Raw genomic sequence first — 27142 nt, forward strand, 5'->3', positions numbered from 1 at the left:
TATCATGAAGATTGCGCGCCATCTGGCGGCGAGAAATGCGAATTTCGCGTATTTTATTTGAGTGACGTTTTGTTTATATTTCCCCATGACAACTGATACTGTCCTCTGTTTCCTTGGTCACCTCGGCCTAATTTAAACCACAGTTACACTATAAATAATGTTTAATTGCCTGATAGCTAAACCTTTATAGTTTCTGTTCAGTATTTGTCCATTATTTCTATGTTCAAAATACTTATTTGAACGTTTGAGTATTTACAAGCTATGTCGATCAACACGGGACATGGCTTGCCATTTTTGCCAGGAAACACCTTTCGGGATGTTACGGTAAGGTGATTTAGTTTCTTTTTGAGCCAGGTCAAGTAAACCTGCAACAATGTATCTGACTTTTTAATGTATCACGTTGAAAGCTACACTTGAATAGTTTGCTACAAAAGTTTCCGTCGGTGTTCGATTACAACAAAGTTATTATCCATCAGGCTCATGCTTTGGAATGTGGCTCAGGCAGTGTGAAATGACAAATGGCTATAGCATAAAAGTGCAATTTGTCCTATTTTGTCAACTAGTTAATCGAATTGTTCGCTATCTACATATGATTTAAGTTTTTTTATTAGCATTACTCTGAGTTACATTAGGCTACTTAACTGCAACGTGATACACATGAAACGAGCTACTGCAGAAATAAACTGCACAGGTTTTACACTGCAATTTGTATCACGTTGCAGTTAAGTAGCCTAATGTAACTCAGTCAAACAGAGTGAGGCTAATTTTTATCAAATTTAATCATATGTAGATAGCTAACAATTTTAGCTGTCTACCTCTGCTGCTAAGGTCAACATACCAAGCATATTATTTGACTCCTCTATTTTGACGAGCATTACGGTCAAAGTAAAAGTCCAAAAACTACAATTTTATAAAGGGTTTTGATTTCACTGCTTTTTCTGATGATTTACCTGTGAAATTCTGCTTATCATCAATTCATAGAAACGGACTAGTTCTGGTCCAGGGCATATGGTGGATTCTTCAACTATATTCTTACGTTAGTAGTGGAGGAGAAGTGCATTATGCCAATGAACCAGACCTATTAATCTGACCTAGACAAAATTGATATTTTCCTGATTATCAATGCTGTACTGATGACCACATCCTTGATATCTCCCTTAACACTTAAAAAATGTATATATATTTCTGCCTAGAAGTCAGCTCACCATCGTCCTCAAACCCTGTCCTATAAAAATGGCTATGCCCTGCCGCACCGGCCCAAGGTTGGCATCGGACAAGCCCCTCTCCTGTCCAGTGAGCTGACCCAGAGTGAGATCAACCAGTTTTCCAATCAGACTGCTCTCACCTATGGGGCCGCCCACTACAGCCCAGCTCTGGACGTCATCCCTGCTCATGTCGCTTATGACAAGAAGGTAGGCTACAATAGTCTCAGGCTGGGGAACCATGAAATTCTATCATTATTTTCTGAAGTTTTTACAGAACAGTGTCCAGGCAGAGGAATACACTGATCTGTCCTCTCCCCTTGCTTTCTCCCTCTCATCCCTCTTCTCCCCTCTCGCCTCTCCTCCTTTTCACTCTCTCCTCCCCTCTCCCCTCACCCACTCCCATTTCCTCTCTTCCAGGTGCTGCGCTTCTATGGCTACTTCCAGCAGGAGGTGCTGCACTCCCCCAGGAGGGTTACTGCGTGCGCCCTGTGGTCCTTTACTACTACCTGGAGGATGACAGCATGTGTATCATAGAACCGGTGGTGGAGAACTCTGGGATACCACAGGTAGGCAAAGAAGATCAGAGGAGATAGGAATCTTAGCTTCCACTTAAAGTTATTAAAATATTTTCATATATACCCCCAGAAAGAATATGACACCTATAAAAAAAGATTCTGACAAGCGAGCACTTAGATATGGTAATTTTCTACTTTTTATCAATTCTTAGAATGTTTGGGAATTCCGTATACTAAGACATTTGTGAAAATTCTATAGCAATATAGAGTGGGAACAGCGGCCATATCTTTTATACTAATCAATAGACACTGCAGTAAATACAACTGAATAAAAACATTGTCCAGGACGAGACAGAAGCTGTTTTTCAGTCTCTCGGTCCCCGTTTTGATGCACCTGTACTGACCTCGCCTTTTGGATGATAGCAGGGTGAACAGGCATTGGCTTGGGTGGTTGTTGTCCTTGATTATCTTTTTGGCTTTCCAATGACATCAGGTGGTGTAGGTGTCCTGGAGGGAAGGTAGTTTGCCCCCAGTAATGCGCTGTGCAGACCGCACCTCCCTGCGGTTGTGAGTAGTGCAGTTGCCGTACCAGGCAGTGATATTATATCAATTATGCATCTAGAAAAGTCCAATTGGCCTTTATACAAACAATCCATTTGCACACAGGCCTGCCATCATTCACTTTGTACTGGACTGTGTGTTTACAGGCAGATGGACCTGCCATCATTCACTTTGAACTGGACTGTGTGTTTACAGGCAGATGGACCTGCCATCATTCACTTTGAACTGGACTGTGTGTTTACAGGCAGATGGGCCTGCCATCATTCACTTTGAACTGGACTGTGTGTTTACAGGCAGATGGACCTGCCATCATTCACTTTGAACTGGACTGTGTGTTTACAGGAAGTAGGGCCTGTCATCATTCACTTTGAACTGGACTGTGTGTTTACAGGCAGATGGACCTGCCATCATTCACTTTGAGCTGGACTGTGTGTTTACAGGCAGATGGGCCTGCCATCATTCACTTTGAACTGGACTGTGTGTTTACAGGCAGATGGACCTGCCATCATTCACTTTGAACTGGACTGTGTGTTTACAGGAAGTAGGGCCTGTCATCATTCACTTTGAACTGGACTGTGTGTTTACAGGCAGATGGACCTGCCATCATTCACTTTGAGCTGGACTGTGTGTTTACAGGCAGATGGGCCTGCCATCATTCACTTTGAACTGGACTGTGTGTTTACAGGCAGATGGGCATGCCATCATTCACTTTGAACTGGACTGTGTGTTTACAGGCAGATGGACCTGCCATCATTCACTTTGAGCTGGACTGTGTGTTTACAGGCAGATGGGCCTGCCATCATTCACTTTGAACTGGACTGTGTGTTTACAGGCAGATGGGCCTGTCATCATTCACTTTGAGCTGGACTGTGTGTTTACAGGCAGATGGACCTGCCATCATTCATTTGGAACTGGACTGTGTGTTTACAGGCAGATGGACCTGCCATCATTCATTTGGAACTGGACTGTGTGTTTACAGGCAGATGGACCTGCCATCATTCATTTGGAACTGGACTGTGTGTTTACAGGCAGATGGACCTGCCATCATTCACTTTGAACTGGACTGTGTGTTTACAGGCAGATGGACCTGCCATCATTCATTTGGAACTGGACTGTGTGTTTACAGGCAGATGGACCTGCCATCATTCACTTTGAACTGGACTGTGTGTTTACAGGCAGATGGACCTGCCATCATTCACTTTGAACTGGACTGTGTGTTTACAGGCAGATGCAACAGCACAACTTTAGATCATTAGAATGCATTCGCCAAAAGCCACAAAATACACCTGAATGGATTTCTGCAAATATGTAAACATCATGGGAGACCTCTTACATTTGGGAACTTTACAGTCCTATTGTTCAAACAACCATGAAAAGGTCGGCTCTCTCTCCCTCAGTTATGCACCTCAACAACAACAAGGTCAACAACTAATGCTAGCCAGAGAAAGATGAGCTAACATCTGACGGACGAACATTAGATAAACCTTCTCAAACTGTTTCAGTTAATTGGCCATCAAAATTGCACTGATAAACGATGGGGAATTGTAGTCTACTCGTCTTTCTGCAGCTTGCCTGCCAACAATGCACACTTGTCCCAACCAAGCACCCAAAGATAACTGGCTAAAGTTGGCTAGCTTGCTAGCTAGCTACTTCCAGACACAAATGAGAGAACGCCTCACTCTAACCATATTACTTGCCCTAGCAGAGCTGGTTAGGCTGTTTACATGTTATCTAGAGCTTTGTGATTAACTATGACTTTCTTTGCCTGCGTTTACTGACACTGGTCATATTCAGCAGGTGTTGCGCGTTTGTAAATTCATCAGTTATTCTGTGCTCTGTCACACAGATGAGAGAGCTCTGAAATCGTAGATAGAAAGATAGAGCGCCAGATTGAATTTGCTAACTGGACAAGTTCTTGCTAGCTAACCAAATGACTCATACATCTCTAGCTGTGTATAGCCACCAAAGAATGATATGTGGGGAAAGTCAACCACTCACCCACTCCTCCAATGACATGACATGGCATCCTCCTAACAGCTATTTAGCTAGATCTCTAGCTAATGTTAGGCTCTGTGTGTTTAGCTTGTTGCTATATTAATAGATACGCTAGCCTATTAGCCATGTGATGACTGACTTGTGATCATTACCCTTGATTGTTTTGACATTCCCAGCCTTAGTTACATTCGTCCGTTTTTGTGGAAAATACTGAAACAGTGAATCCCAATGGAGGAAGCAAACCATGTATCAGGCCAGCCGGGATTTACCACCTGATAGCAATATGTTTTGGACTACCAAGAAATGTATTGGTGAATTATATGAATCATGCATTGAACTGCATCCATCTATTCTGCCAAAAATAACTTAGTGTACGTCATGGAACGTTGAGTCAAGTAGAACCTATTTTTAAAACCTCTTATAAAGTTGCTTTTGTAGCATAAACTGGGAATTTGATATTTTTGACTGATATTATTGTTTCATATCTGCAACGTGGTTAAAGCGCTATAAGTTCCACTTTAAGTTTAATTTGATCTTAGGGCAACATTTTCCTCTAGTAAAGACAGCTGCTCTGTGAACTAACACACTGCAACATTCTAAATAATGATTTTAGAAGATGGTTGGGGTTTTTCTTCTAGTACAAAATTGATAGGAGATATGATTGAGGTCTATTTTTGATGTGTGAATCCTTTCTTCCTCGACCCGCAGGGCAAGCTGATCAAGCGCCAGAGGCTGCCCAAGAACGACCGCGGCGACCACTACCACTGGAAAGATCTCAACGTGGGCATGGACCTGGTAGTGTACGGCACCGTCTACCGCGTCACACACTGTGACAGCTACACACAGGTAAATAGATACGATACACACTCACACATCACACCCATTATCTTTCACACACTAGGATACCAACACATACAGTACCAGTCAAAAGTTTGGACACACCTACTCATTCAAGGGTTTCTCTTTATTTTGACTATTTTCTACATTGTAGAATAATAGTGAAGACATCAAAACAATGAGATAACACCCATGGAATCATGTAGTAACCAAACAAGTGTTAAACAAATCTAAATATATTTCAGATTTCAGATTCTTCAAAGTAGCCACCCTTTGCCTTGATGACAGATTCAAATCAAAGTTGTAAGGTGTAACGCTCACAGTGAAATGTTTACTTACAGGCTCTAACCGATAGAGCAAAAAGGGTATTAGGTGAACAATAGGTAAGTAAAGAAATAAAACAACAGTAAAAAGACAGTGAAAAATAACAGTAGCAAGGCTATATACAGGCACCGGTTAGCTTTGCACACTCTTGGCATTCTCTCAACCAGCTTCACGAGGTAGTCACCTGGAAGGAATTTCAATTAACAGGTGTGCCTTGTTAAAAGTTCATTTGTGGAATTTCTTTCCTTTTTAATGCATTTGAACCAATCAGTTGTGTTGTGACAAGGGGGTGGTATACAGAAGAAAGCCCTATTTGGGAAAAGACCAAGTCCATATTATGGCAAGAACAGCTCAAATAAGCAAAGAGAAATGGCAGGCCATCATTACTTAAAGACATGAATGTCAGTCAATCTGGAAACATTTCAAGGACTCAGTCGTGCAGTCGCAAAAACCATCAAGCGCTAGGATGAAACTGTCTCTCATGAGGACCGCCACAGGAATGGAAGACCCAGAGTTACCTCTGCTGCAGAGGATGCAGAGGATAAGTTCATTAGAGTCATCTGCACCTCAGATTGTAGCCCAAATAAATGCTTCACAGAGTTCAAGTAACAGACACATCTCAACAACTGTTTAGAGGGGACAGTGTAAATCAGTCCTCAGTGGTTGAATTGCTGCAAAGAAACCACTACTAAAGGACACCAATAATAAGAAGAGACTTGCTTGGGCCAAGAAACATGAGCAATGGACATTAGACCAGTGGAAATCTGCCCTTTGGTCTGATGAGTCAAAAATTTATTTTTGGTTTCAACCGCCGTGTCTTTGTGAGATGCAGAGTAGGTGAACGGATGATCTCTGCATGTGTGGTTCCCACCGTGAAGCATGGAGGAGGTGTGATGGTGTGCGGGTGCTTTGCTGGTGACACTGTCAGTGATGTATTTAGAATTCAAGGCACACTTAACCAGCATGGCTACCACAGCATTCTGCAGCGATACACCATCCCATCTGGTTTGCACTTAGAGGGACTATCATTTGTTTTTCAATAGGACAATGACACAACACCCCTCCAGGCTGTGTAAGGGCTATTTGACCAAGAAGGAGAGTGATGGAGTGCTGCATCAGATGACCTGGCCTCCACAATCAACCGACCTAAACCAAATTGAGATTGTTTGGGATGAGTTGGATCGCAGAGTGAAGGAAAAGCAGCCAACAAGTGCTCAGCATATGTACTGTAGGGAACTCGTTCAAGATTGTTGGAAAAGCATTCCAGGTGAAGCTGGTTGAGAGAATGCCAAGAGTGTGCAAAGCTGTCATCAAGGCAAAGAGTGGCTACTTTGAAGAATCTCAAACATAAAATACATTTTGATTTGTTTAACACTTTTTTGGTTACTACAGGATTCTGTATGTGTAATTTCATCGTTTTGATGTCTTCACTATTATTCTACAATGTAGAAAATAGTACAAATAAAGAAAAGTCCTTGAATGAGTAGGTGTGTCCCAACTTTTGATTGGTTCTGTAGGTAAACACAAACACAAAGTGACACATACACACGGGAAAAACATATCTCTCTCACTGTGACACATAGTCAGTTAGACACACACATCACACACACAGACTTGTTTTCCTCACTGTGACACATAGTCAGTTAGACACACACACATCACAGACTTGTTTTCCTCACTGTGACACATAGTCAGTTAGACACACACACATCACAGACTTGTTTTCCTCACTTTGACACATAGTCAGTTAGACACACACATCACACATACAGACTTGTTTTCCTCACTGTGACACATAGTCAGTTAGACACACACACATCACAGACTTGTTTTCCTCACTGTGACACATAGTCAGTTAGACACACACACATCACACATACAGACTTGTTTTCCTCACTGTGACACATAGTCAGTTAGACACACACACATCACAGACTTGTTTTCCTCACTGTGACACATAGTCAGTTAGACACACACATCACACATACAGACTTGTTTTCCTCACTGTGACACATAGTCAGTTAGACACACACACATCACATACACAGACTTGTTTTCCTCACTGTGACACATAGTCAGTTAGACACACACACATCATTAGACACACACACACACAGACTTGTTTTCCTCACTGTGACACATAGTCAGTTAGACACACACACATCACACACTACAGACTTGTTTTCCTCACTGTGACACATAGTCAGTTAGACACACACACATCACACACACAGACTTGTTTTCCTCACTGTGACACATAGTCAGTTAGACACACACACATCACACACACAGACTTGTTTTCCTCACTGTGACACATAGTCAGTTAGACACACACATCACAGACTTGTTTTCCTCACTGTGACACATAGTCAGTTAGACACACACACATCACAGACTTGTTTTCCTCACTGTGACACATAGTCAGTTAGACACACACACATCACAGACTTGTTTTCCTCACTGTGACACATAGTCAGTTAGACACACACACATCACACATCACAGACTTGTTTTCCTCACTGTGACACATAGTCAGTTAGACACACACACATCACAGACTTGTTTTCCTCACTTTGACACATAGTCAGTTAGACACACACATCACACATACAGACTTGTTTTCCTCACTGTGACACATAGTCAGTTAGACACACACACATCACACACACAGACTTGTTTTCCTCACTGTGACACATAGTCAGTTAGATACACACACATCACAGACTTGTTTTCCTCACTTTGACACATTGTCAGTTAGACACACACACATCACACATACAGACTTGTTTTCCTCACTGTGACACATAGTCAGTTAGACACACACACATCACACATACAGACTTGTTTTCCTCACTGTGACACATAGTCAGTTAGACACACACACATCACACATACAGACTTGTTTTCCTCACTGTGACACATAGTCAGTTAGACACACACACATCACACATACAGACTTGTTTTCCTCACTGTGACACATAGTCAGTTAGACACACACACATCACACATACAGACTTGTTTTCCTCACTGTGACACATAGTCAGTTAGACACACACACATCACAGACTTGTTTTCCTCACTGTGACACATAGTCAGTTACACACACACATCACAGACTTGTTTTCCTCACTGTGACACATAGTCAGTTAGACACACACATCACACACGCAGACTTGTTTTCCTCACTGTGTTTTTTTTATTTTTTACTTTTCATGTTCTATGTTGAATACTTCCAGCTCCGTGGTATGTTTATTATCTGTATCTATGCTGTAGTAGATACTCTGTACCGTGTCTCATGTGGTCAGGACTTCATGGAGAGCGAGGGTCTGGTTTTGAACGACCCCGAGCCGACCCCGGTCGACCCATACATCCAGCGGCGCACCCAGGCTGGACGCTCCTACATCACCCCATCTGTCTTCGACCGCCTCCATCAGTTCCTCACCATGGACCGCAAGGTGAGCGGGCTGTACTTAGTTGCCATGACTCCTACATGCCTCCCATATGGATATTATCTATTGGTCGATATGAGGCACGATGTCATTGTCTGACATTCGTCTCCTATGTCAGCCTTGCATTCAATGCTCCCATGCACTTCATCAAATCTTTTGCTGAATATATTTAATCTCCAGCATTGGCATTACATTGATACACAGTGACCTCTAAAAGTCTTGGGACAGTGACAAATGTTTCATTGTTTTGGCTCTGTACTCCAGCACTGGATTGGAAATTATACAACGACTATGAGGTTAAAGTACAGACTGTCAGCTTTAATTTGAGGGTATTTTGATCCGTCTATTGGGTACAGAATTAGCTGAAACGCAACCTAAACAAATAGCAAATCCATCCAAGAAGTTTGTAGAGTCCCAAGCTTGATGTAATCATTGTGTGCTAGGAGTATGGGACCAAATACTACACTTTGACTACTTTAATACACAGTAGTGAATTTGTCCCAATACTTTTGGTCCAGTAAAATGGGGGACTATGTACAAAAGGTACTGTAATTTCTAAAAGTTTCTGATATACCCTCCAATTAAAGCTGACAGTCTACACTTCAACCTCATAGTCATTGTATCATTTCAAAATAACAACAAATGGGTCACTGTCCCAATACCTTTGGAGCTCAATGAAAGTATAATGTTCCTATAGATTAGTCATGTACCATTTTACCACGATTTGTATTCAAATCAGTCTAAGCAAAGGACTCAAAGGATTTAGTATGGGTTTAAACACACCTAACTATTTATATGGCTAAACATGACCTCAGCAGGATCTTATTCTCTCTATAACCTTTGACCTCTGGCCATCTGTATCAATAGGTGCTGCGTTTCTTTGCGCTTTGGGACCACACTGACTCTCTGTACGGGGAGGCCAGGCCTGTGACAATCCAGTACTATCTGGTGGATGACTCAGTGGAGATCCGAGAGGTCCATGAGCCCAACAGTGGCCGGGACCCCTTCCCTGTGCTGCTACGCAGACAGAGGCTGCCCAAGAACATCAAACCAGCCTGCAGTAAGTCTCTCAATTTCTTTAGCTATCGGCACTAGTTTCTCTGTGTAGTGATCTAACTGGGTTAATGCTGGGAGAGCCCAACAGTGGCTGGGACCCCTTCCCTTGCAGCCTACGAACATCAAAACAGGTAAGGCCTGTTGTCGGCAAGCATTTTTCTAGTGAAAGAAAAGCAGCCAACAAGTGCTCAGAATATGTGGAAACTCCTTCAAGACGGTTGGAAAAGCATTCCTCATGAAGCTGGTTGAGAGAATGCTACAAGTGTGCAAAGCTGTCATCAAGGCAAAGGGTGGCTACTTTGAAGAATATAAAATATATTTTGATTTGTTTAACACTTTTTTGGCTACTACATGATTCCATATGTGTTATTTCATAGTTTTGATGTCTTCACTATTCTATATACATATATAGTACCAGTCAAAAGTTTGGACACACCTACTCATTCAAGGGTTTTTCTTACATTGTACTATTTTCTGCATTGTATATGATTTTTTAATGGAATATCTACATAGGCGTACAGAGGCCCATTATCAGAAACCATCACTCCTGTGTTCCAATGGTACTTTGTGTTAGCTAATCCAAGTTTATACTTTTAAAAGGCTAATTGATCATTGGAAAACCCTTTTGCAATTATGTTAGCACAGCTGAAAACTTGTGCTGATTAAAGAAACCTTTCTTTCAAAAACAAGGTAATTTGTAAGTGACCCCAAACTTTTGAATGATAGTGTATATATTATATATTAGTATTCAGACCCCTTGACTTTTTCCACATTTTGTTACATTACAGCCTTATTCTAAAATGGATTAAATAAAATACAAAATCCTCAGCAATCTACACATAATACCCCATAATGACAAAGCGAAAACAAGTTTAGACATTTTTGCAAATGTATAAAAAGTAAACAGAAATACTTCATTTACATAAGTATTCAGACCCTTTGCTATTAGACTTGAAATTGAAAGTTCCCAAGAACACAGTGGCCTCCCTCATTCTTACATGAAGTTTGGAACCACCAAGACTCTTCCTAGAGCTGGCCAACCGACCAAACTGAACCATCGGGGGAGAAGGGCCTTGGTCAGGGCCTTGGTCAGGGAGGTGACCAAGAACCCGATGGTCACTCTGACGGAGCTCTAGAGTTCCTCTGTGGAGATGGGAGAACCTTCTAGAAGGACAACCATCTCTGCAGCACTCCAGCTATCAACTGTGTTTCTGATGACTATACAACATTCTCCATATCCTCCTAATGACTATACAACAGTCTCCATATCCTCCTAATGACTATACAACAGTCTCCATGTCCTCCTAATGACTATACAACATTCTCCATATCCTCCTAATGACTATACAACAGTCTCCATATCCTCCTAATGACTATACAACAGTCTCCATGTCCTCCTAATGACTATACAACAGTCTCCATGTCCTCCTAATCACTATACAACAGTCTCCATGTGTTTACTTACCATACAACAGTCTCCATGTGTTTACTTACTATACAACAGTTTCCATGTCTTCCTAATGACGATACAACAGTCTCCATGTGTGTACGTACTATACAACAGTTTCCATATCCTCCTAATGACTATACAACAGTCTCCATGTCCTCCTAATGACTATACAACAGTCTCCATGTCCCCCTAATGACTATACAGCAGTCTCCATGTGTTTACTTACCATACAACAGTCTCCATGTGTTTAATTACTATGCAACAGTCTCCATGTTCTCCTAATGACTATCCAACAGTCTCCATGTCCTCCGAATGATTATACAACAGTCTCCATGTCCTCCTAATGACTATCCAACAGTCTCCATGTCCTCCGAATGACTAGTCAAGTCTCCATGTCCTCCGAATGACTATACAACAGTCTCCATGTGTTTACTTACTATACAACAGTCTCCATGTCCTCCTAATGACTTTACAACAGTTTCCATGTCCTCCTAATGACTATACAACAGTCTCCATGTCCTCCTAATGACTATACAGCAGTCTCCATGTCCTCATAATGACTATACAACAGTCTCCATGTCCTCCTAATGACTATACAACATTCTCCATGTCCTCCTAATGACTATACAACAGTCTCCATGTGTTTAACTATACAGCAGTCTCCATGTCCTCCTAATGACTATACAACAGTCTCCATGTCCTCCTAATGACTATACAACAGTCTCCATGTCCTCATAATGACTATACAACAGTCTCCATGTCCTCATAATGACTATACAGCAGTCTCCATGTCCTCATAATGACTATACAACAGTGTCCATGACCTCATAATGATTATACAACAGTCTCCATGTCCTCCTAATGACTATACAACAGTCTCCATGTGTTTAACTATACAGCAGTCTCCATGTCCTCATAATGACTATACAACAGTCTCCATGTCCTCATAATGACTATACAACAGTCTCCATGTCCTCATAATGACTATACAGCAGTCTCCATGTGTTTACTTACCATACAACAGTCTCCATGTCCTCATAATGACTATACAGCAGTCTCCATGTCCTCCTAATGACTATACAACAGTCTCCATGTCCTCATAATGACTATACAGCAGTCTCCATGTCCTCCTAATGATTATACAACAGTCTCCATGTCCTCATAATGACTATACAACAGTCTCCATGTCCTCCTAATGACTATCCAACAGTCTCCATGTCCTCCGAATGACTAGTCAAGTCTCCATGTCCTCCTAATGACTAGACAACAGTCTCCATGTGTTTACTTACTATACAACAGTCTCAATGTGTTTACTTACTATCCAACAGTCTCCATGTGTTTACTTACTATACAACAGTCTCCATGTCCTCCGAATGACTATTCAAGTCTCCATGTCCTCCTAATGACTATACAACAGTCTCCATGTCCTCCTAATGACTATACAACAGTCTCCATGTCCTCCGAATGACTAGTCGAGTCTCCATGTCCTCCGAATGACTATACAACAGTCTCCATGTGTTTACTTACTATACAACAGTCTCCATGTCCTCCTAATGACTTTACAACAGTTTCCATGTCCTCCTAATGACTATACAACAGTCTCCATGTCCTCCTAATGACTATACAGCAGTCTCCATGTCCTCATAATGACTATACAACAGTCTCCATGTCCTCCTGATGACTATACAACATTCTCCATGTCCTCCTAATGACTATACAACAGTCTCCATGTCCTCATAATGACTATACAACAGTCTCCATGTCCTCATAATGACTATACAACAGTCTCCATGTCCTCATAATGACTATACAACAGTCTCCATGTCCTCATAATGACTATACAACAGTCTCCATGTCCTCATAATGACTATACAACAGTCTCCATATGTTTACTTACTATACAACAGTCTCCATGTCCTCATAATGACTATACAGCAGTCTCCATGTCCTCCTAATGACTATACAGCAGTCTCCATGTCCTCATAATGACTATACAACAGGCTCCATGTCCTCATAATGACTATACAACAGTCTCCATGTCCTCCTAATGACTAGTCAAGTCTCCATGTCCTCCTAATGACTAGACAACAGTCTCCATGTGTTTAACTATACAGCAGTCTCCATGTGTTTACTTACTATACAACAGTTTCCATGTCCTCCTAATGACTATACAACAGTCTCCATGTCCTCCTAATGACTATCCAACAGTCTCCATGTGTTTACTTACTATACAACAGTTTCCATATCCTCCTAATGACTATACAACAGTTTCCATGTCCTCCTAATGACTATACAACAGTCTCCATGTCCTCCTAATGACTTTCCAACAGTTTCCATGTCCTCCTAATGACTATTCAACAGTCTCCATGTCCTCCTAATGACTATCCAACAGTCTCCATGTCCTCCTAATGATGATACAGCAGTCTCCATGTCCTCCTAATGACTATACAACAGTCTCCATGTCCTCCTAATGACTATACAACAGTCTCCATGTCCTCGTAATGACTATACAACAGTCTCCATGTCCTCCTAATGACTATACAACAGTCTCCATGTGTTTACTTACTATACAACAGTCTCCATGTGTTTACTTACTATACAACAGTCTCCATGTGTTTACTTACTATACAACAGTCTCCATGTGTTTACTTACTATACAACAGTCTCCATGTGTTTACTTACTATACAACAGTCTCCATGTGTTTACTTACTATACAACAGTCTCCATGTGTTTACTTACTATACAACAGTTTCCATGTCCTCCTAATGACTATACAACAGTCTCCATGTCCTCCTAATGACTATCCAACAGTCTCCATGTGTTTACTTACTATACAACAGTTTCCATATCCTCCTAATGACTATACAACAGTCTCCATGTCCTCCTAATGACTATCCAACAGTCTCCATGTCCTCCTAATGACTATACAACAGTCTCCATGTCCTCCTAATGACTATCCAACAGTTTCCATGTCCTCCTAATGACTATACAACAGTCTCCATGTCCTCCTAATGACTATCCAACAGTCTCCATGTCCTCCTAATGACTATACAGCAGTCTCCATGTCCTCCTAATGACTATACAACAGTCTCCATGTGTTTACTTACTATACAACAGTCTCCATGTGTTTACTTACTATACAACAGTCTCCATGTGTTTACTTACTATACAACAGTCTCCATGTGTTTACTTACTATACAACAGTCTCCATGTGTTTACTTACTTTACAACAGTCTCCATGTCCTCCTAATGACTATCCAACGGTCTCCATGTCCTCCTAATGACTATACAACAGTCTCCATGTCCTCCTAGTGACTATACAACAGTGTCCATGTGTTTACTTACTATACAACAGTCTCCATGTGTTTACTTACTTTACAACAGTCTCCATGTCCTCCTAATGACTATACAACAGTCTCCACGTGTTTACTTACTATACAACAGTCTCCATGTGTTTACTTACTTTACAACAGTCTCCATGTCCTCCTAATGACTATACAACAGTCTCCATGTCCTCCTAGTGACTATACAACAGTCTCCATGTCCTCCTAATGACTATACAACAGTCTCCATGTGTTTACTTACTATACAACAGTCTCCATGTGTTTACTTACTTTACAACAGTCTCCATGTCCTCCTAATGACTATACAACAGTCTCCATGTGTTTACTTACTATACAACAGTCTCCATGTGTTTACTTACTTTACAACAGTCTCCATGTCCTCCTAATGACTATACAACAGTCTCCATGTCCTCCTAGTGACTATGCAACAGTCTCCATGTGTTTACTTACTATACAACAGTCTCCATGTGTTTACTTACTATACAACAGTCTCCATGTGTTTACTTACTATACAACAGTCTCCATGTGTTTACTTACTTTACAACGGTCTCCATGTCCTCCTAATGACTATCCAACAGTCTCCATGTCCTCCTATTGACTATACAACAGTCTCCATGTCCTCCTAATGACTATACAACAGTCTCCATGTGTTTACTTACTATACAACAGTCTCCATGTGTTTACTTACTTTACAACAGTCTCCATGTCCTCCTAGTGACTATACAACAGTCTCCATGTCCTCCTAATGACTATACAACAGTCTCCATGTGTTTACTTACTATACAACAGTCTCCATGTGTTTACTTACTTTACAACAGTCTCCATGTCCTCCTAATGACTATACAACAGTCTCCATGTGTTTACTTACTATACAACAGTCTCCATGTGTTTACTTACTTTACAACAGTCTCCATGTCCTCCTAATGACTATACAACAGTCTCCATGTCCTCCTAGTGACTATACAACAGTCTCCATGTGTTTACTTACTATACAACAGTCTCCATGTGTTTACTTACTTTACAACAGTCTCCATGTCCTCCTAATGACTATACAACAGTCTCCATGTGTTTACTTACTATACAACAGTCTCCATGTGTTTACTTACTATACAACAGTCTCCATGTGTTTACTTACTTTACAACAGTCTCCATGTCCTCCTAATGACTATCCAACAGTCTCCATGTCCTCCTATTGACTATACAACAGTCTCCATGTCCTCCTAATGACTATACAACAGTCTCCACGTGTTTACTTACTATACAACAGTCTCCATGTGTTTAATTACTATGCAACAGTCTCCATGTTCTCCTAATGACTATCCAACAGTCTCCATGTCCTCCGAATGATTATACAACAGTCTCCATGTCCTCCTAATGACTATCCAACAGTCTCCATGTCCTCCAAATGACTAGTCAAGTCTCCATGTCCTCCGAATGACTATACAACAGTCTCCATGTGTTTACTTACTATACAACAGTCTCCATGTCCTCCTAATGACTTTACAACAGTTTCCATGTCCTCCTAATGACTATACAACAGTCTCCATGTCCTCCTAATGACTATACAGCAGTCTCCATGTCCTCATAATGACTATACAACAGTCTCCATGTCCTCCTAATGACTATACAACATTCTCCATGTCCTCCTAATGACTATACAACAGTCTCCATGTGTTTAACTATACAGCAGTCTCCATGTCCTCCTAATGACTATACAACAGTCTCCATGTCCTCCTAATGACTATACAACAGTCTCCATGTCCTCATAATGACTATACAACAGTCTCCGTGTCCTCATAATGACTATACAGCAGTCTCCATGTCCTCCTAATGACTATACAACAGTCTCCATGTCCTCCTAGTGACTATACAACAGTCTCCATGTGTTTACTTACTATACAACAGTCTCCATGTGTTTACTTACTTTACAACAGTCTCCATGTCCTCCTAATGACTATACAACAGTCTCCATGTGTTTACTTACTATACAACAGTCTCCATGTGTTTACTTACTTTACAACAGTCTCCATGTCCTCCTAATGACTATACAACAGTCTCCATGTCCTCCTAGTGACTATACAACAGTCTCCATGTGTTTACTTACTATACAACAGTCTCCATGTGTTTACTTACTATACAACAGTCTCCATGTGTTTACTTACTATACAACAGTCTCCATGTGTTTACTTACTTTACAACGGTCTCCATGTCCTCCTAATGACTATCCAACAGTCTCCATGTCCTCCTATTGACTATACAACAGTCTCCATGTCCTCCTAATGACTATACAACAGTCTCCATGTGTTTACTTACTATACAACAGTCTCCATGTGTTTACTTACTTTACAACAGTCTCCATGTCCTCCTAGTGACTATACAACAGTCTCCATGTCCTCCTAATGACTATACAACAGTCTCCATGTGTTTACTTACTATACAACAGTCTCCATGTGTTTACTTACTTTACAACAGTCTCCATGTCCTCCTAATGACTATACAACAGTCTCCATGTGTTTACTTACTATACAACAGTCTCCATGTGTTTACTTACTTTACAACAGTCTCCATGTCCTCCTAATGACTATACAACAGTCTCCATGTCCTCCTAGTGACTATACAACAGTCTCCATGTGTTTACTTACTATACAACAGTCTCCATGTGTTTACTTACTTTACAACAGTCTCCATGTCCTCCTAATGACTATACAACAGTCTCCATGTCCTCCTAGTGACTATACAACAGTCTCCATGTGTTTACTTACTATACAACAGTCTCCATGTGTTTACTTACTTTACAACAGTCTCCATGTCCTCCTAATGACTATACAACAGTCTCCATGTGTTTACTTACTATACAACAGTCTCCATGTGTTTACTTACTATACAACAGTCTCCATGTGTTTACTTACTTTACAACAGTCTCCATGTCCTCCTAATGACTATCCAACAGTCTCCATGTCCTCCTATTGACTATACAACAGTCTCCATGTCCTCCTAATGACTATACAACAGTCTCCACATGTTTACTTACTATACAACAGTCTCCATGTGTTTAATGACTATCCAACAGTCTCCATGTCCTCCTATTGACTATACAACAGTCTCCATGTCCTCCTAATGACTATCCAACAGTCTCCATGTCCTCCGAATGACTAGTCAAGTCTCCATGTCCTCCGAATGACTATACAACAGTCTCCATGTGTTTACTTACTATACAACAGTCTCCATGTCCTCCTAATGACTATACAACAGTCTCCATGTCCTCCTAATGACTATACAGCAGTCTCCATGTCCTCATAATGACTATACAACAGTCTCCATGTCCTCCTAATGACTATACAACATTCTCCATGTCCTCCTAATGACTATACAACAGTCTCCATGTGTTTAACTATACAGCAGTCGCCATGTCCTCCTAATGACTATACAACAGTCTCCATGTCCTCCTAATGACTATACAACAGTCTCCATGTCCTCATAATGACTATACAACAGTCTCCATGTCCTCATAATGACTATACAGCAGTCTCCATGTCCTCATAATGACTATACAACAGTCTCCATGACCTCATAATGATTATACAACAGTCTCCATGTCCTCCTAATGACTATACAACAGTCTCCATGTCCTCATAATGACTATACAACAGTCTCCATGTCCTCATAATGACTATACAGCAGTCTCCATGTGTTTACTTACCATACAACAGTCTCCATGTCCTCATAATGACTATACAGCAGTCTCCATGTCCTCCTAATGACTATACAACAGTCTCCATGTCCTCATAATGACTATACAGCAGTCTCCATGTCCTCATAATGATTATACAACAGTCTCCATGTCCTCATAATGACTATACAACAGTCTCCATGTCCTCCTAATGACTATCCAACAGTCTCCATGTCCTCCGAATGACTAGTCAAGTCTCCATGTCCTCCTAATGACTAGACAACAGTCTCCATGTGTTTACTTACTATACAACAGTCTCCATGTCCTCCGAATGACTATTCAAGTCTCCATGTCCTCCTAATGACTATACAACAGTCTCCATGTCCTCCTAATGACTATACAACAGTCTCCATGTCCTCCTAATGACTATACAACAGTCTCCATGTCCTCCGAATGACTAGTCGAGTCTCCATGTCCTCCGAATGACTATACAACAGTCTCCATGTGTTTACTTACTATACAACAGTCTCCATGTCCTCCTAATGACTTTACAACAGTTTCCATGTCCTCCTAATGACTATACAACAGTCTCCATGTCCTCCTAATGACTATACAGCAGTCTCCATGTCCTCATAATGACTATACAACAGTCTCCATGTCCTCCTGATGACTATACAACATTCTCCATGTCCTCCTAATGACTATACAACAGTCTCCATGTCCTCATAATGACTATACAACAGTCTCCATGTCCTCATAATGACTATACAACAGTCTCCATGTCCTCATAATGACTATACAACAGTCTCCATGTCCTCATAATGACTATACAACAGTCTCCATGTCCTCATAATGACTATACAACAGTCTCCATATGTTTACTTACTATACAACAGTCTCCATGTCCTCATAATGACTATACAGCAGTCTCCATGTCCTCCTAATGACTATACAGCAGTCTCCATGTCCTCATAATGACTATACAACAGGCTCCATGTCCTCATAATGACTATACAACAGTCTCCATGTCCTCCTAATGACTAGTCAAGTCTCCATGTCCTCCTAATGACTAGACAACAGTCTCCATGTGTTTAACTATACAGCAGTCTCCATGTGTTTACTTACTATACAACAGTTTCCATGTCCTCCTAATGACTATACAACAGTCTCCATGTCCTCCTAATGACTATCCAACAGTCTCCATGTGTTTACTTACTATACAACAGTTTCCATATCCTCCTAATGACTATACAACAGTTTCCATGTCCTCCTAATGACTATACAACAGTCTCCATGTCCTCCTAATGACTTTCCAACAGTTTCCATGTCCTCCTAATGACTATTCAACAGTCTCCATGTCCTCCTAATGACTATCCAACAGTCTCCATGTCCTCCTAATGATGATACAGCAGTCTCCATGTCCTCCTAATGACTATACAACAGTCTCCATGTCCTCCTAATGACTATACAACAGTCTCCATGTCCTCGTAATGACTATACAACAGTCTCCATGTCCTCCTAATGACTATACAACAGTCTCCATGTGTTTACTTACTATACAACAGTCTCCATGTGTTTACTTACTATACAACAGTCTCCATGTGTTTACTTACTATACAACAGTCTCCATGTGTTTACTTACTATACAACAGTCTCCATGTGTTTACTTACTATACAACAGTCTCCATGTGTTTACTTACTATACAACAGTCTCCATGTGTTTACTTACTATACAACAGTCTCCATGTGTTTACTTACTATACAACAGTTTCCATGTCCTCCTAATGACTATACAACAGTCTCCATGTCCTCCTAATGACTATCCAACAGTCTCCATGTGTTTACTTACTATACAACAGTTTCCATATCCTCCTAATGACTATCCAACAGTCTCCATGTCCTCCTAATGACTATACAACAGTCTCCATGTCCTCCTAATGACTATCCAACAGTCTCCATGTCCTCCTAATGACTATACAGCAGTCTCCATGTCCTCCTAATGACTATACAACAGTCTCCATGTGTTTACTTACTATACAACAGTCTCCATGTGTTTACTTACTATACAACAGTCTCCATGTGTTTACTTACTATACAACAGTCTCCATGTGTTTACTTACTATACAACAGTCTCCATGTGTTTACTTACTTTACAACAGTCTCCATGTCCTCCTAATGACTATCCAACGGTCTCCATGTCCTCCTAATGACTATACAACAGTCTCCATGTCCTCCTAGTGACTATACAACAGTCTCCATGTGTTTACTTACTATACAACAGTCTCCATGTGTTTACTTACTTTACAACAGTCTCCATGTCCTCCTAATGACTATACAACAGTCTCCATGTCCTCCTAATGACTATACAACAGTCTCCATGTGTTTACTTACTTTACAACAGTCTCCATGTCCTCCTAATGACTATACAACAGTCTCCACGTGTTTACTTACTATACAACAGTCTCCATGTGTTTACTTACTTTACAACAGTCTCCATGTCCTCCTAATGACTATACAACAGTCTCCATGTCCTCCTAGTGACTATACAACAGTCTCCATGTCCTCCTAATGACTATACAACAGTCTCCATGTGTTTACTTACTATACAACAGTCTCCATGTGTTTACTTACTTTACAACAGTCTCCATGTCCTCCTAATGACTATACAACAGTCTCCATGTGTTTACTTACTATACAACAGTCTCCATGTGTTTACTTACTTTACAACAGTCTCCATGTCCTCCTAATGACTATACAACAGTCTCCATGTCCTCCTAGTGACTATACAACAGTCTCCATGTGTTTACTTACTATACAACAGTCTCCATGTGTTTACTTACTATACAACAGTCTCCATGTGTTTACTTACTATACAACAGTCTCCATGTGTTTACTTACTATACAACAGTCTCCATGTGTTTACTTACTATACAACAGTCTCCATGTGTTTACTTACTTTACAACGGTCTCCATGTCCTCCTAATGACTATCCAACAGTCTCCATGTCCTCCTATTGACTATACAACAGTCTCCATGTCCTCCTAATGACTATACAACAGTCTCCATGTGTTTACTTACTATACAACAGTCTCCATGTGTTTACTTACTTTACAACAGTCTCCATGTCCTCCTAGTGACTATACAACAGTCTCCATGTCCTCCTAATGACTATACAACAGTCTCCATGTGTTTACTTACTATACAACAGTCTCCATGTGTTTACTTACTTTACAACAGTCTCCATGTCCTCCTAATGACTATACAACAGTCTCCATGTGTTTACTTACCTTACAACAGTCTCCATGTGTTTACTTACTTTACAACAGTCTCCATGTCCTCCTAATGACTATACAACAGTCTCCATGTCCTCCTAGTGACTATACAACAGTCTCCATGTGTTTACTTACTATACAACAGTCTCCATGTGTTTACTTACTTTACAACAGTCTCCATGTCCTCCTAATGACTATACAACAGTCTCCATGTGTTTACTTACTATACAACAGTCTCCATGTGTTTACTTACTATACAACAGTCTCCATGTGTTTACTTACTTTACAACAGTCTCCATGTCCTCCTAATGACTATCCAACAGTCTCCATGTCCTCCTATTGACTATACAACAGTCTCCATGTCCTCCTAATGACTATACAACAGTCTCCACGTGTTTACTTACTATACAACAGTCTCCATGTGTTTACTTACTTTACAACAGTCTCCATGTCCTCCTAATGACTATACAACAGTCTCCATGTCCTCCTAGTGACTATACAACAGTCTCCATGTCCTCCTAATGACTATACAACAGTCTCCATGTGTTTACTTACTATACAACAGTCTCCATGTGTTTACTTACTATACAACAGTCTCCATGTGTTTACTTACTATACAACAGTCTCCATGTGTTTACTTACTATACAACAGTCTCCATGTGTTTACTTACTTTACAACAGTCTCCATGTCCTCCTAATGACTATCCAACGGTCTCCATGTCCTCCTAATGACTATACAACAGTCTCCATGTCCTCCTAGTGACTATACAACAGTCTCCATGTGTTTACTTACTATACAACAGTCTCCATGTGTTTACTTACTTTACAACAGTCTCCATGTCCTCCTAATGACTATACAACAGTCTCCATGTCCTCCTAATGACTATACAACAGTCTCCATGTGTTTACTTACTTTACAACAGTCTCCATGTCCTCCTAATGACTATACAACAGTCTCCACGTGTTTACTTACTATACAACAGTCTCCATGTGTTTACTTACTTTACAACAGTCTCCATGTCCTCCTAATGACTATACAACAGTCTCCATGTCCTCCTAGTGACTATACAACAGTCTCCATGTCCTCCTAATGACTATACAACAGTCTCCATGTGTTTACTTACTATACAACAGTCTCCATGTGTTTACTTACTTTACAACAGTCTCCATGTCCTCCTAATGACTATACAACAGTCTCCATGTGTTTACTTACTATACAACAGTCTCCATGTGTTTACTTACTTTACAACAGTCTCCATGTCCTCCTAATGACTATACAACAGTCTCCATGTCCTCCTAGTGACTATACAACAGTCTCCATGTGTTTACTTACTATACAACAGTCTCCATGTGTTTACTTACTATACAACAGTCTCCATGTGTTTACTTACTATACAACAGTCTCCATGTGTTTACTTACTATACAACAGTCTCCATGTGTTTACTTACTATACAACAGTCTCCATGTGTTTACTTACTTTACAACGGTCTCCATGTCCTCCTAATGACTATCCAACAGTCTCCATGTCCTCCTATTGACTATACAACAGTCTCCATGTCCTCCTAATGACTATACAACAGTCTCCATGTGTTTACTTACTATACAACAGTCTCCATGTGTTTACTTACTTTACAACAGTCTCCATGTCCTCCTAGTGACTATACAACAGTCTCCATGTCCTCCTAATGACTATACAACAGTCTCCATGTGTTTACTTACTATACAACAGTCTCCATGTGTTTACTTACTTTACAACAGTCTCCATGTCCTCCTAATGACTATACAACAGTCTCCATGTGTTTACTTACCTTACAACAGTCTCCATGTGTTTACTTACTTTACAACAGTCTCCATGTCCTCCTAATGACTATACAACAGTCTCCATGTCCTCCTAGTGACTATACAACAGTCTCCATGTGTTTACTTACTATACAACAGTCTCCATGTGTTTACTTACTTTACAACAGTCTCCATGTCCTCCTAATGACTATACAACAGTCTCCATGTGTTTACTTACTATACAACAGTCTCCATGTGTTTACTTACTATACAACAGTCTCCATGTGTTTACTTACTTTACAACAGTCTCCATGTCCTCCTAATGACTATCCAACAGTCTCCATGTCCTCCTATTGACTATACAACAGTCTCCATGTCCTCCTAATGACTATACAACAGTCTCCACGTGTTTACTTACTATACAACAGTCTCCATGTGTTTACTTACTTTACAACAGTCTCCATGTCCTCCTAATGACTATACAACAGTCTCCATGTCCTCCTAGTGACTATACAACAGTCTCCATGTCCTCCTAATGACTATACAACAGTCTCCATGTGTTTACTTACTATACAACAGTCTCCATGTGTTTACTTACTTTACAACAGTCTCCATGTCCTCCTAATGACTATACAACAGTCTCCATGTGTTTACTTACTTTACAACAGTCTCCATGTCCTCCTAATGACTATCCAACAGTCTCCATGTCCTCCTATTGACTATACAACAGTCTCCATGTCCTCCTAATGATGATACAACAGTCTCCATGTCCTCCTAATTACTATACAACAGTCTCCATATCCTCATTTGGACTATACAACAGTCCCCATGTCCTTCCTCCCCTCTCCAGAGCCCTTCCCTAGCTGTGTACTGGAGGTGTCCCCCCAGGAGGTGCACCAGTACTACTCGCCCAAGGACTTCCAGGTGGGCGAGACCCTGCAGCTGATGGGCCGGCGCTTCCTGCTCTACGACTGTGACGAGTTCACCAAGACCTATTACCAAAAGAACCACCCCGACCTGGAGCTCAAGCCCAAACCTGTGGTTAAGAAGACCACAGAGCTGCATGACAGGCATGAGGTGAAAGGACTGGATTGGTGGAGTTAGGTAGTGTTGGTTGGTGGGTGGGTGGAAGGGTTGGTGGGTTTTTTCTGCCCATGCCTACTTCTACACCCCATATCCTCTCCCTCGTTGGTGGGTGGGTGGTTCTATCTGTTTGTCAGTCCCAGTTGTATGAGAGGTTGCTGTTTCTGTGTCACATACATCCCCTCACCTCTCCTATATTCCCCCTACAGGTTCCTCCCTACAATGGTTTTGGTTCACTGGAGGACTCCCTTCAGAATTGCCTGTCTCTGATCCCTGAGCCCCCTAAGAAGGATCTGATGAAGATGCTGGAGAATGACCACAAAGTTCTGCGCTACGCTGCCAGGATGGTGAGGGGCTGGAGGGGGGTTAGGAGAAAGAGGTCTACCTGGGGCTCTGGGAAGGTGGTTGCTGTAATACCCTTTTCACACTACTCAGACTGGTATTAGTATCACTGGTCAAGACATTGAAACTGAACCCCAGTAGGCCATGACAACCCCTGAGAAACATGTTTGCATGCTAGTTCTGACATCTCACAGTCACCCTTTGAGTGTAACCAATCAGCATCTTAATTTTCTTCCATCCCGTCTCGCTCTATCACAGGACTCCCAGAATCCCCAGGACGAGGGCCGCATCTTCATCTTCTCCTACTTCCTGTCCAGTGATATGATCAGCATCTTCGAGAAGTCCACGCGCAACTCCGGCATCATCAGCGGCCAGTTCCTGGAAAAGACACGCATCCCCAAGCCGGGCTGCACCGTGGACAAGCCAGAGTTCTATGGCCCGGCCGACTTTGCCATCGGAGACACCGTGGAGGGTAGGCTTCCTAGTGTTGTTCTGTTCACAGAGATGTTTTAGCTTGGAGGAGATGTAGTGTAGCTCCTACAAAGTTTAGTCTAGTCCCAGATCTGTTTGTGCTGTCTTGCCAACTCCTATAGTCATTGATGGGGCAGATCTGAGACCAGGTTTAATTCTAGCCTCATTGACATTTCAGTCTATTTGGATCAGAACCTTCTTCCAACCTAAAACACATGTATTTAACTGGTGAAGAGCAGTGATATTGTTCTATAGACCCTGTTGCCTCAGTGCATGAGTGTCTCAGGTCCGAATTTCACATTTAATACAACCATCCAACTCTTATGGTCCCTTTTCCCTCCTACCCTCCCTCAGTTTTCAGACACCGCTTTGTACTGACCGATGCTGACCCCTACGTGCTGAATTACCTGGAGTCCATCTCGGATCAGCTCCCCTCTCGCACCCTGAACTCCCTGAGACAGAGGCTGGGCGTGGCTGACCAGGAGGTGGACCCCCACACCGACCCGCAATCAGGTAAGGACACAAGTGTCCACAGTTGTTGCCATGGTGACACACAAAGGGCTCTATTCAACAGTGCAATTGAAATTTAAAGGCAATGTTCCCGCATTAGAGGAGACTGCATTCATAGTAAACGCTGTATACACTATATGACCAAAAGTATGTGGACACCTGCTTGTCGAACATCTCATTCCAAAATCATGGCAATTAATATGTAGTTGGTCCCCCCTTTGCTGCTATAACAGTCTCCACTCCCCTGGGAAGGCTTTACACTAGATGTTGGAACATTGCTGCAGGAACTTGCTCCCATTCAGCCACAAGAGCATTAGTGAGGTCGGGCGATTAGGCCTGGCTCGCAGTCGGCGTTCCAATTCATCCCAAAGGTGTTCAATGGTGTTGAGGTCAGGTTCTTCCACACCAATCTCGACAAACCACTGGTAGTGAGTGTTGCATCCGAGGACAGACGATTTTTACGAGCTACGCACTTCAGGACTCAGCGGTCCCGTTTCTGTGAGCTTGTGTTGCTCCTAGGCGTCTCCACTTCACAATAACAGCACTTCCAGCTGACTGGGGCAGCTCTAGCGGGGCAGAAATTTGACCTACTGACAAACACTGAGCTCTTCAGTAAGGCCATTCTACTCTGCCAGATTGCATGGCTTTGTGCTAGATTTTATACACCTGTCAGCAACAGGTGTGGCTGAAATAGCGGAATCTACTAATTTGAATGGGTGTCCACATACTTTTGTGTATATATAGTGTACAGTATAAACCATCCCCCCTCTAACAGTATACTCAGTCCTCTCCTCCCTTCTTTCCTCAGAGGACATTGAACGAGTGGAAGCCTCTTCTTGATGAGAGGAAGTGTTACTCCTCTACAAGAACCTCTTCCCTCCCAACCACCTCAGATTATGAAACCAAAGCCTAGGCACACCCCTTGCTCAATGTTTCTCATGATAAATAAATTTAATTCTGAAAACACTGGACCTCATGCCTGTCTCTGTAAGTGGGCTGACACCTACTGGATAGAATGAAACCTTTCATTCTGCCCTCTACGGCTCACCAACAAAAAAATGTTTAAGGTTAAATATATACAGATTGAGACAAAATGGATGACCTTGTAATAAAGAATACCTCTTCAACACTTCATTAGGCTGTGTTCTTCTCTCAGTCCTCTGTGGTGGCTAGACCATCTATCTGTCCACGCCACTGTAGTGGAGACAAGTCAGAGTGCTGGCTTTAAGGCTAAAAAGCCCCAATTAGTTGTAATTACACACAGAGAACACTTAACC

The 27142-nt window shown here is 41.5% G+C and overlaps 1 protein-coding gene across 1 annotated transcript; it reads left to right on the forward strand.

Annotated features, from left to right (window-relative positions):
* The first annotated feature begins 98 nt into the window (after positions 1–98).
* On the forward strand, positions 99–26999 carry efhc1 (EF-hand domain (C-terminal) containing 1). Its single transcript, XM_029652918.2, is given in 12 exon segments — positions 99–324; positions 1194–1412; positions 1623–1662; positions 1665–1771; positions 4985–5122; positions 8743–8892; positions 9754–9946; positions 24310–24536; positions 24752–24889; positions 25143–25356; positions 25710–25868; positions 26674–26999. Coding segments are annotated over 12 exon segments (1680 nt in total). The 5' UTR covers positions 99–261; the 3' UTR covers positions 26706–26999.
* The last annotated feature ends 143 nt before the right edge of the window (positions 27000–27142 follow it).

This window comes from Oncorhynchus nerka, linkage group LG24, assembly GCF_034236695.1.
Source record: "Oncorhynchus nerka isolate Pitt River linkage group LG24, Oner_Uvic_2.0, whole genome shotgun sequence".
In the NCBI taxonomy this organism is placed as follows: Eukaryota; Metazoa; Chordata; class Actinopteri; order Salmoniformes; family Salmonidae; genus Oncorhynchus; species Oncorhynchus nerka.